This window comes from Puntigrus tetrazona, unplaced genomic scaffold, assembly GCF_018831695.1.
Source record: "Puntigrus tetrazona isolate hp1 unplaced genomic scaffold, ASM1883169v1 S000000148, whole genome shotgun sequence".
Lineage (NCBI taxonomy): Eukaryota > Metazoa > Chordata > Actinopteri > Cypriniformes > Cyprinidae > Puntigrus > Puntigrus tetrazona.
In genome coordinates, this window is record NW_025047824.1 from 1,475,789 (window position 1) to 1,487,500 (window position 11,712).

At 38.7% G+C, this 11,712-nt stretch overlaps 2 protein-coding genes across 2 annotated transcripts in view; one reads left to right on the forward strand and one right to left on the reverse strand.

Moving 5' to 3' along the window:
- Positions 1 to 1,628: 1,628 nt before the first annotated feature.
- On the reverse strand, positions 1,629 to 7,197 carry gpx7 (glutathione peroxidase 7). The gene is made up of 3 exons (XM_043230138.1): positions 6,879 to 7,197; positions 4,921 to 5,182; positions 1,629 to 2,265 (listed from the first exon to the last, which is right to left on the reverse strand). The coding sequence occupies exons 1-3, from the start codon at positions 7,011 to 7,013 to the stop codon at positions 2,102 to 2,104; spliced, it is 561 nt and encodes a 186-aa protein (XP_043086073.1). The 5' UTR covers positions 7,014 to 7,197; the 3' UTR covers positions 1,629 to 2,101.
- An 867-nt stretch (positions 7,198 to 8,064) lies between these two features.
- The window catches only part of tut4 (terminal uridylyl transferase 4), a 25,513-nt gene continuing 21,865 nt past the window's right edge, over positions 8,065 to 11,712 (forward strand). Inside the window, 3 exon segments of the mRNA XM_043230134.1 lie at positions 8,065 to 8,268; positions 10,133 to 10,583; positions 11,594 to 11,712. The exon segment at positions 11,594 to 11,712 is cut by the window's right edge and continues 30 nt beyond it. Coding sequence (XP_043086069.1) covers positions 10,196 to 10,583; positions 11,594 to 11,712 — 507 coding nt within the window. The 5' untranslated portion in view covers positions 8,065 to 8,268; positions 10,133 to 10,195.

The window sequence follows — 11,712 nt, forward strand, 5'->3', positions numbered from 1 at the left end:
AGTAGTGTTTGCATCGTGCATCGATAGCTACTATTGCGCGCAGAGTTGAGAGTTAAACTAATGTACTGCATGAATAATACATTAAACAGTGCAGTCAGTTTAGGAGACTTGTGCTATAACTCTTTAGACATCGGTGACAATGCATTCCCTCACTGCCAGTCTCTCTAGAGTACTCATGCACTTTTTGCCAATAAGGAAGTATTAGTGACAAATCTTGAGACTTGAGGTGTATCTGAATATTCTCAGATTGCATTGAAATGACAAAAACTGGCTGAATAACAGCAAACATAAACAGTTAACATGCAATAGTTTCGCACTCGATAGTTCGGAAAAAGTCGTGTAAATAAAAGCTAGCTTTAACACCTACATCTGAGAAAAAAAGTGAGATCCTGCTAACTTTGATTTAATTTATCTGACATTATAACCGAGTCCGTATATGTATATTTATATTACTTTTTAATCCGTAACAGTAATTGTTCTTCAGTCAACAAGCAGCATTAATTATCTCAAAGACATCAAATTACTTACTTGTGTTCAAAGGTTATTTAGATCAATGTTATATGTTAGCAATTACAAGCTAAAATAGGATTTACGTATTATGCATTATATTACAAGTTAAAACGCCATATTCTTTTGCTCTTCTTTCTTTGGTTTCCACACACTTTAGCATTTATTTATGAAAAGTTGCTGCAAAGTCACGGCGATCGCTTACTTTAGAGCCTGTCGTGAATGCCTAAATAGTTTTGTCCTCCAAACCTCCGCAAAAAATGACTGAAGGACGTGTCTTCTCATATTTTGCTTTTGAATGTATCTTCTCGCTATTAAAGAAAAGCAAAGTTGCAGCCTTTTTGGATAAAATATGTGAAAATGTTGAAATTTAAGCGTGCACTCTTTAAACACTCTTTTATCTTATTTTCACTGATATGATTAAAATAGCCAAGGTTATGCTTACTGTTTTAAGTAAGCAGTACTAGGTGAAGTCAAGCATTAATATTTTTCATATGTTAGTTTCTTATATATGTATGTGTATATATGTGTGTATGTGTGTATGTATATATATATCTATATACACGTATATAGATATATATGTATATATGTGTGTGTATATATATATATATATATATATATATATATATGTGTATATATATATATATATATGTGTGTATATATATATATATATATGTATATATATATCTATATATATATGTGTGTATATATATCTATATATATATGTGTGTATATATATCTATATATATATGTGTGTGTATATATATCTATATATATATGTGTGTGTATATATATCTATATCTATACCTATATCTATATATATATGTATATATATCTCTCTCTATATATATGTGTATATATATATATCTATATATATATATATTTATATATCTATATATATATGTGTATATATATATATATATATCTATATATGTGTATATATATATATATATATATATATATATATGTGTATATATATATATATATATATATCTATATATGTGTATATATATATATCTATATATCTATATACACATATATATCTATATACATACACATTTAATTATTACGAGATATATTAATTCTACTAATTACACACACACACACGCACACGCTATAAGTAAATAAAACTTAGGCAAAACCTTTTAATGGAGCCACCAAACTAAAACATAACAGGGTCAAAATAACAGGGTCAGTTTTCAGACAGATCAAAAATGATAACAGGAGTATAAAAATAAACATTTCAACTCCAGAATCACTTCATCACATTGCTCATATTTCATTATTTCGTGTAGGTCTATTAGACACAGAGTAGCTAGTGGTATGTTATCAAGCATGAAGTGTTTATTGTGGTTCATTAATAAACTCGAGTTCTCAGTGCTTCTCTTCACAAAAGTGGAAAAACAACAAACTAACGTAAGCCAAGTTGAAGAAGTGATACAAGGGCATACAGGACCATTTAAAGTGGGCTGCGCCGGTGTAATCTCACACTTCATGCTTTGAATAGGTTTAAATTAGCATGTGTTTCTTCAAAGAGATCCGTTTCTGAGGTCTGAGTGTCTACAGTCTTCAGAGCTGAAGAAGATCCAAAGGATTAAAGCTCTTCTTTCCTCTTAATGATCAGCTTCCGAACCATATCCGCTATCCGTGGGCGAACTTCTTTGACGGAGACGTCGGGACCCCAAGCGTCAACGACTTTGCCATCGGTGTCGATGAGGTACTTCCAGAAATTCCAGGTCGGCTCTTTCCTAGATGCCTCTGAAATCAGAAGAGAGAGAGCGACGCTTGAGAGAGCGGCATGACGAATTAAAAAGCCACTAGACCGTGATCTCGTGTGGAAATGAAATACCTCCTCCAGCGCTTCGTTTATTATATCACAAAAGCACGAGACATTGCAGATGAACCATCTGTGGGCACTTGAGTGCAAGCACTTGGTTTGGCATTTCGTATCAGGCGTTTTGAAGAGGGGTATGAAATACTTTTTGATACCACTGTATCCATAGCGAACAGGGAACGTTCGGGCAAAGTTACGAACGAATGTTCTTGTTTTGTCGATAAGTTATCGGTTCTTTAATAACATTCTCAAAACATTTTTTCGAAAGCGCACAAAAGTAGCGCTTCTGAAAAGGATAAAATGGAATGTTAATTGAACATTCTCTCTAATGTTCGCGTAAGACGAAACGTTTTTAATACATTAAAGGGGTCATGTGATTCAAAGTGATTCTGATGTGCTATTTTTAAGATCTTTATTTGCTCTAATATGTTTATTTGCTTCTTTATTAAACACCCTACTGTACTTTAATGTAACTCCTCTATAACGTATCGTTCTCCACAAAGCCCCTCCCTCCGGCAAGCACAGCCTGCTCTGATTGGCCAGCTGACCCAGTGCATTGCACTTCAGCTAGTCCAAAACGTAGCAGCTAGACTCCTTACTAGAACTAGGAAGTTTGATCACATTAGCCCGGTTCTGTCAACACTGCACTGGCTCCCTATCAAACATCGGATAGATTTTAAAATCTTATTAATTACCTATAAAGCCCTGAATGGTTTAGCTCCTCAATACTTGAGCGAGCTCTTATCACATTATAGTCCTGCACGTCCGCTACGTTCTCAAAACTCTGGCCATTTGATAATACCTAGAATATCAAAATCGACTGCGGGCGCCAGATCCTTTTCCTATCTAGCACCTAAACTCTGGAACAATCTCCCTAACACTGTTCGCGAAGCAGACACACTCTGCCAGTTTAAATCTAAATTAAAGACACATCTTTTTAACTTAGCCTACACATAACACCCCAACATACTTTTTATTATTCAAATCCGTTAAAGGATTTTTAGGCTGCATTACTTAGATTTGCTGGAACCGGGAACACTACTCCTACAATACGATGTACTTGTGACATCGTAAAAAGAATGGCATCTACGCTAATATTAGTCCTGTCTCTTTCTCAATCTGTTTTCATAGTTTGTATCCAGACTAGATGGTGGATCAGCACCCAGAGATTATGTTCATCAGAGACCAGAAAACCTAGATGCCCCCGTGGACCAATCACCAGATCCTGATGCACACACACACACACACGTTTAAACGCACACATGCGTTTAAAATTGAACTGGAAGTTAAGTGCTGGGCGTCCGGTCAGAGGAGAACTGGCCCCAACTGAGTCTGGTTTCTCCCAAGGTTTTTTTTCTCCATTCTGTATGGATGGGGTTTTGTTTCCTTGCCGCTGTCGCCTCTGGCTTGCTTTGTTGGGGACACTTAACTTCTAGTGATTATCGTTGAATTGATTACAGAGACGAGACCGTCTCTGCATTTAACAACAAATTGGTCACTCTCGTCATTATACATCCCTGTCATTGTACTCTTCTACCTTATAATGTACAGTGCTTTGATGCAACCTGTGTTGTTAAAAGCGCTATATAAATAAAAATGATTGATTGATTGATTGTGATTGGCCGAACACCCCATGTACGCGGCGAGATTTTCCATAATTGCCATTTCAGCATTTAAAATAATTGTAAAGACGTTTAATAATGATATTAGATTTACCGCCAGTTCAAGCCTGAAAGAGGAACAGGGTGACACGTTTTAAGGCCCTTTCACACAGAACGGAACGTGCTGCGCTATGAAACCCATTCATTTCAATGGCCTGCGCCGCACAAGACCGTCAGTAACACATACTTCAACTAGTAAAGATCGTCAGAGCTCGGAAGAGTTGGCATTTAGTTGGAATTTACCAGTTTTTTTAGAAGTAGCCTTTTTGCACATCCCTTCATATTCTCCTAGGTTATTAAAATTATGGCATATTTTACTCACCCCCATGCCATCCTTGGTGCACATGACCTTCTTCTTCTTTCAGACGAACGCAGTCAGAGTTTTACAAAAATGGCTCTTTTAAGCTTGGTAATGCTGGTGGATGGCGGCCATTATTTTGACGCTACGTAAATCAGATATTTCCGCAAGTACTGCGGCCTAAAACGGACCCATGCGTGTCCTCAGAAGCAGACTGATGGGTTCTTGTAACAAAACTAGCTTTAGTTTTCGAACTACAATGTAAATAACCGACTTCAGTTTTTTTCGTGAGAGTTTCGTTTTCTTGGCTGACTTCTGACTCGACGTAGTTGCATCGTACGTAGTCAGTAAAATATACCGTAATTTTCATTTAACACAGCTGCCGTCCATAAAACACATGGCATAAATTCAACCGTCCGGGTCGCCCTGTTCTGTTGTAAGCAATCCTCACGATTCCTAACTGCCTCTACTTCCAGGACGCCAAAAATCGAGCGTTTTTGCTTTCTCTGCTGACATGTCTGCGTCAACGCCGCTACGTCGCGCCTTCATTTTTTGACCCGACCTTTGGGGCTGCGTGGGGCGGATGTTACCGCTCTGCGATGTAGACGCGTTGCACTCACCCACGAGGTACTTGTAAGCGTTGTTGGCTCCTATTCCGACCACGGCGATCTTGCTGAAGATGGGAAAGGAAACCCCGTAGACCCGCCGCACGAAGCTGTCGATCTCTTTATCGCTGCCCGGCTCCTGCTGGCCGAACTGGTTGCAGGGGAAGGCCAGAACGTTGAAATGAAACGGCCCGAAGTCTTTTTGCAGCTGCTGGAGGTCTTTGTAATGTTCGTCGGTGTAGCCGCACTCGCTGGCCACGTTTACTACCAGTGACACCTACAAACACAGTACACTAAGATCAAGAACATCCTACAGCATGACAGATAGCACAAATCTACTAATGGGTGCGTTGCTTTATTTGACACTTCTTGCATAGAGCAGTACCGAGCGTATAGCGAAATAAGAGTTTAAACAGCTGTATAGGAGTTGCTTTCTTTAATTCTGGTTGACTCATAATCACGCAGGGCTTGTTAAACCGTATGAAGCTTTGTTCAGTGCGACCCTGAACGCCAATTATGCTCTAAAAGCCAAATGAAGCCATTAGAGCCAATCTGCAGCGGCATTGAGCGGCACTGGTGGGTGAAGAGCCGCCGTGACGTCATTAGCGCGGCTCGTCCTTGAGCCCGTTTTACCTTTCCGCTTCCTCGAAGTCTTCTAAACGGAAATAAGACGCGCGCGGGCCCTCGCGCAAATTAGATTGTTCCGTAAATGTGAATTGCACTCGACTGAGCTGAACCATATACGTTTTTTTTGTTATTTTCTGAAACACCCCACGTCCAATTAGCCTGCTGTGTTAAAAAGAGCACTTCACCATTGTGTTCATGGTTTAGGGTTAAAACTGGCATTGCATTTAGTGGCTTACCGCTACTGCACTTAAAAGGACGATTGGTTGCGTGTTGCCAATTGGCTGCTAGAGACGGAATTATTTATTTATGTAAAAAGAAAGGAATTAGTGCGAGTTTCAAGATGAAGCACAGTTTGCGAGCGGTAACAGGTATGTCAGTGGATTGCTTTTTCGATGGATGAAGCGTTCGATGTATGCGTTTCTCACAAGATGGTGACTTGAGTGGACCGGAGGGGTGTGGGTTACTTGTGGATTATTGTTTTGTTTTTATCAGCTGTTTGGACTCTCTTTCCGACGGCACCCATTCACTCCATTGGCGAGCAAGTGATGGAACGCTGCATTTCTCCCAATCTGATGAAGAAACAAACTACATCTCGGATGCCCCGATCGAGCGCAATTTCGAAATATATAACTGGATTAACCATTTGCTTTCACCAACATCAGTGAAACTAGTGTTTGCACTAAATATCTGAGCTCAGATTCGGAACTCGCTTTTCTGACCTATATATAATATGATATAATATATATTGTTTAGAGAGTTCAAGCAGCAGCTTTATAAAGTTATTCAACATCGACACCTAGTGACTCAAAATGACTTGTGCAACCACGCCACCAAATATTTATGCATAATAACTTACCTCAAAAAAAAAGAAAAAGAAAAGTGAACTACTGCACGAGGCCTTTCATAATTGCATGAATTATAGCATGCAAAATTAAAAATAACTTCTAAAGTTAACAAAAAAATAACGCCGGGCAGATCGGCAGTTCACAAAATCCGTGCAATAAGCTACTTCTCGCAGAACAACGCAACAGTGTATGTTAATATATTAATTCAAGTTATTCAGAAGCATTGCAATACATTGATAAACGGAAAGTCATACCGTTGAAGCCCACAGCAGGAGCTGAGATCGTCTGCCACGTAGACACAGAATGAATGAAGAACAGCTCCAGGCTGCTGGTTAGTAGTTTATTAAGAGAGACGCTAGAAGTGAGGAAATCTTAAAACACCGTGAAACTCCATGCGAGAGAAAAGATGCATCGTTAGTATTAAAGGGTTTTGTTTTTTCTTACATGCACGTTAGTTGCATCTTACGTCTGCGGCATCAGAGCTGATTTCTGGAGACTCACCGATCCTCTGTATTTTTCCAGAGAGACCAACCTCCCCCTGCTGTTCACCACTTTAAACGAGTAAAAGTCTTTCTGTTTGGCCTCGGCCAAACACGATAAAGTCAGTAAAGCAAGCGCTCTCAGAAGCGTGCCCATAATGCTGCGAGATTCCTCTGATGCGGAGCAGACGGATGAGCGAACGGGACGGTCCTGTACAGGGTGGAAATCAAAACACCGAGAGCGGAACCAGCGGAAAGTCAGCGACCCGCGGCCCAAACCGCCATCCACAAACTTCCGCTTCCGTTTTAATAGGATTTGTCGGAAGGATGAGAAGAATGGTGTTTTTTTTTAATGTTACATTTTATAAAAAACTTATATATAAACTTATATAATTATTATATAACTTGTATAATTATCAGCATTTTGTACTTAAAAAACTAATACAAAATTATACAATTCCCAAAAATATATTATGCTACTACGAATACTATTTAATATTTCTCTAGCCTATTTAATTTGTAGGTATTTCATGTTATTTATTTTTTGCTAATTATGTAGCTTTTAACCTCGAAATGCAAATGTTATTTTAATTTTATTTTTAAAGATATACATTTTAAACATTTTTTATGTACAATTTCTATGCATTTTAACACTGAATGCAATAATAATAGGCATAATAATAATAATAATAATCAGCTTTAAATATCATATTTTACAAATTGTAAAATAAATAGATTTTTAACACTTATTAACTTTGCATTTAAAAATTTTAAAAACGTAGTTTACGGATGTGACTTTAACATAGGAATCTGTTTATTTTACGAAAATAGTAATAAATTAACATTTTAAACAATTTAACACTGTTATTTGTTTTATATATGCATATTAGCACTGAATACAAATGCTGTTTTAATGTGTTTTCAGTAAGATGTTTGGCAAAACACGAAGATTATGCGTTTTACATAAAATACAGAAGCACAGATGGGTCTATAATTTATAGTTTTTAATATCGGTTTTTATATTTTACTATAAAAACGAACAAAAAATAAATATGTAACATTAAAAAAAAAAGTGCAATTTAGGTTTTTGGAATATTTAAATTGATTACGTTTTTTTAAAGTAGGAGAGTTTTGGCCGCATCGCGCCGCCTGTAGGCGTCACAGACGTCGTGACGGCGCGTCGCGTCGCGTCGCACTCCAGCTTCGCTTCCTCCGCGGCCCACAATCCAGCGCGCGAGCGGAGTTAACATGGCGCGTGCGCTCAGCGTTTCGAGCAGGGCCGAAGAAAACAACAACAACAACAACATCGGCGCCGGGACGCACGGCGTTTAACGCGACGCCGATCCGCCACCGTGCCCCGTACGATCGTCCTCAGCATGCGCTGCTGATCTACCGCGCGTTAGTGAACCCAGGTGAGGCGGAGAGGCAAACGCGCGCGCGAGGAGAAGCTCCGCGACGCGTCAGTAGCGCGGGCGAGCTAAGTCTAAAGACACTGGCGAGAGAAAAAAAAAAAAAAAAAGTTTGGGCGAATCGCCGCAAAATGCCACTTTTTGTGAACGGCGCGCGGTTCCAAGCGCGTGACGTTTGCGTGCGAGTGCCTTCCGCGCGCGGGTGTGCGTTTAACGGCGCTTTGCTGGTGTTTGATCGTTGCAAGGTTACATGCGCTGCTTGTACACTGATAGGAATAGGAAGTCAGAAACGGCCGACGGCTTTCAGGATGCAATATATCGGTGTCGGTGCTGGCGAATAGCGTCCCGATCGCGTCCCGATCCTGTACGCCTGCAGGTTTGTGTATGTTAAGGCCTACAGGTCGTTAAACTTGATATTGGGACCAGGTGAGGGCTTGTGTTCTTTTTAAAGACAGTAATGTAATCGTTTGTGTTGCACGGGTTGCTTGCAGCTATATGCACACTGCTTGTATTTACCGGTTTGCATTCTTAAGAATTAAGCAGGGATCAGGCATCGTGATTGTGATGGCATGCCTTCTTGGCAATTGTGCGATAGTCTTAATATCGTATGCATTGTGTGATTCGACCCACTACTCTCTCACAGGAGACCGGGTCAGATTCCCAGTGAGTGCATGGGCTGATAAAATGCTTGAATGCGAAATTAGTCAAACTCATTCGCGTAAAACCGCGGCGTTAAGTGAAAATCAGGTTGTGTTTTGACGGGTTGAAGCTGATTCCTATGGAAGCACAGAATAAGACATCGTTAATAAAAAATAAATGCACTTTGCTTGGCATTCGAGCAAAGCAAAAATAAATCTTTGCGTAATGTGTACTAGCAATTTCTAGAAAAAAATAATTTTATGTGCATGTATCTTGCTTAAATGTTTTTTTTATGTAGCTACTTTATATAATGTATTTAAAAATATATTTTTTAATATTAAAACTATATTAAATAAGTACATATTAAAACTAAGTACGTAAATGGATTGCAATAATAATATTAAGCTATTTAATACTTCTTGATATTATAATAATAACTTGCAGTTTGTACATTTTAAAACATATTTTTAATGTGTTTTTAATTAGCGTATTATTATTGAAACCATACATTTAATGTAATAAAAATATAATTTAGCTGTTTAGATTAGTGCTGTCAAACGATTGATTAATCGCATCCAAAATTAACTTTTTTTTTGTTTGCGTAATATGGGTGTACTGTGTGTGTTTATTGTATGTGTGTATATATAAATGCATACAGTGTATATTTTTTTTTATATATTTTAATTTAGTTTATAAGCGTATTTGATATATTAACATACTATGGTTTCCTTGCATGTATAAACTTTTTTTGGCATGCAGTTAATCACAACAGTTCGACAGCACTAATAATAATTTACAATTTAACAATTTATTAGCAATTTTAAAAATGTTTTTAATATACGTATCTACACTAAATAAAGTAAATGCAATAAAGACATGTCTAGAATTGTCAGGAAAAAGTCGTAATTCACTTTATTGTTATATAGGCTATATGTATGCATGCTTTATTTATCTCTCTTTACCTGCCTAAATTTAATATTTCCATATTAAGTAAGAATAAAATGTATAATTAATAAATAAATATATATATATATATATATATATATATATATATATATATATATATATATATATATATATATATAAATAAATAAAATATATTATTATTATTTTTTTTTAAATGTTAATTATTCTTCCCAATACTGCCAGATTCTTCCTGATTTCTCAGACGTTCAATACAGATATTTCTGTATATCCACAATCGTATCCTGCCCTCTTTCTGCTCCAGAAACCTTCAACCCAGAGCCCTTTGGGCTTTTCTTCAGTCTCGTCCGGAGAGAAGTGGAGTGGCATGGAGGACCCCAAAAGCCCCGCGAAGGCGGCGAAACCTTCCCGCTCCAGCGGAGGCAAGTCGGCATCCTCCAGACCCCAGCGGGAGAGCGCCAGAGTCCCGAGCCGAGGCAAGGACGCCATCCCCAGGGTGAAAGAGGAGGTCCAGGGAGGCCCCGGCGCCTGCAGGACCCGCACCGGCAGCCCTCAGGAGCCGGGGAAGGGCAGGGCCCGCCGGCTGACGGGCAGAACTAACTCTGGAGAGAGGGGCAAAGGGAAGCCCCAGCTCAGCGAGGGCCGTCAGCAAAGCCAGGAGAACAAAACTCCCGTCCGAAACAGGGACGGAGGAGCAGCACCGCTGGAGACCTCAACGCAGGACACCACCGTCGTCGCTAAAGACGATATAACGGGTGAGAAGACACACACACACACACACACACCGACGAACCGATCGGAGCACGAGGGGCCCGTACCACGATGGAGGCTGAACAAACTCAGGGTTTGTTGGTACCGTGACGCAGGCTTGATCCTGACTTAATTGAACGCGTGCACGTGAACCTGCGACATCGGTAATAAGCAGCCAATCACGAGCCTCGAAACTGTGATTCGCTTCTCGTGGGAGAGTCTGCATTTCACTACCAGAGATTTAAAACTGAACAATATTAAGAATTTAAACGCGTTTAGCCAGATAAAAGTATAACATATATTTATATATTTACGTTATACACTATTGATTCTAAAATCATTTGTATTGCGTATTATCTATATGTTTGTATTAATTTTAAATAAATGTTTAATTACTATTAAACTAAGATGGCTTTTGTAATGGGTTGTAATTATATCAATTTAAAATAATAAAAAATAATCATCTCTAAAAATCCGATGATTTTATCTTAATCTTAATTTTTTACTGTGTAGAGTCCTTTTTAACTTTTAAAAGTACAAGAAGCTGGGGGAGTGGCTTGTTATGGTTACTATGGCAACTAACACAGCTAAAAACCAGAGCAATTTCACGGTACCTAAAACCCAGAGCTGGAGGTCATCAGTCTTGCCTTTTAGACTCAAATTAGACCATTTTTGTAACTTCATTAAAAATGAAAAAAAAGGATGATTAAGTTTTTAAAGGAATAGTTCATGCAAAAAATAGTTTCCTCACCTTTAAGCATTTCCAAACCTGTATGAGTTTCTCAGTTCCGCCAAACACGAAGGAAGATGTTTTGAAGAAAGTTTGTTTTCAGTCACCATTGATTTCCATAGAGTATGATATTTAAAAAAAAGTGTTTATTTATGTATTTATTATATACATGCATGCGTCTGTTTGTGTATTTGAGTGTGTGTGTGTTTTTTAGTTTTTTTAGGACAGACGTGTAGAGAGTAACGGTTGGTTATGTTTATCGGTGACTGTTTCTTTAAATCTCAGGTGTGGAGGCGGGCCGACCGAGAGGCGGGGTCGTGGCCGAGGTCGTGGCCGAGGTCGTGGAGGTTGGAGTCCTGACCTCTGACCAGCAGCTGGGACTCAGGCAGGCCGAGGAGAGGCTC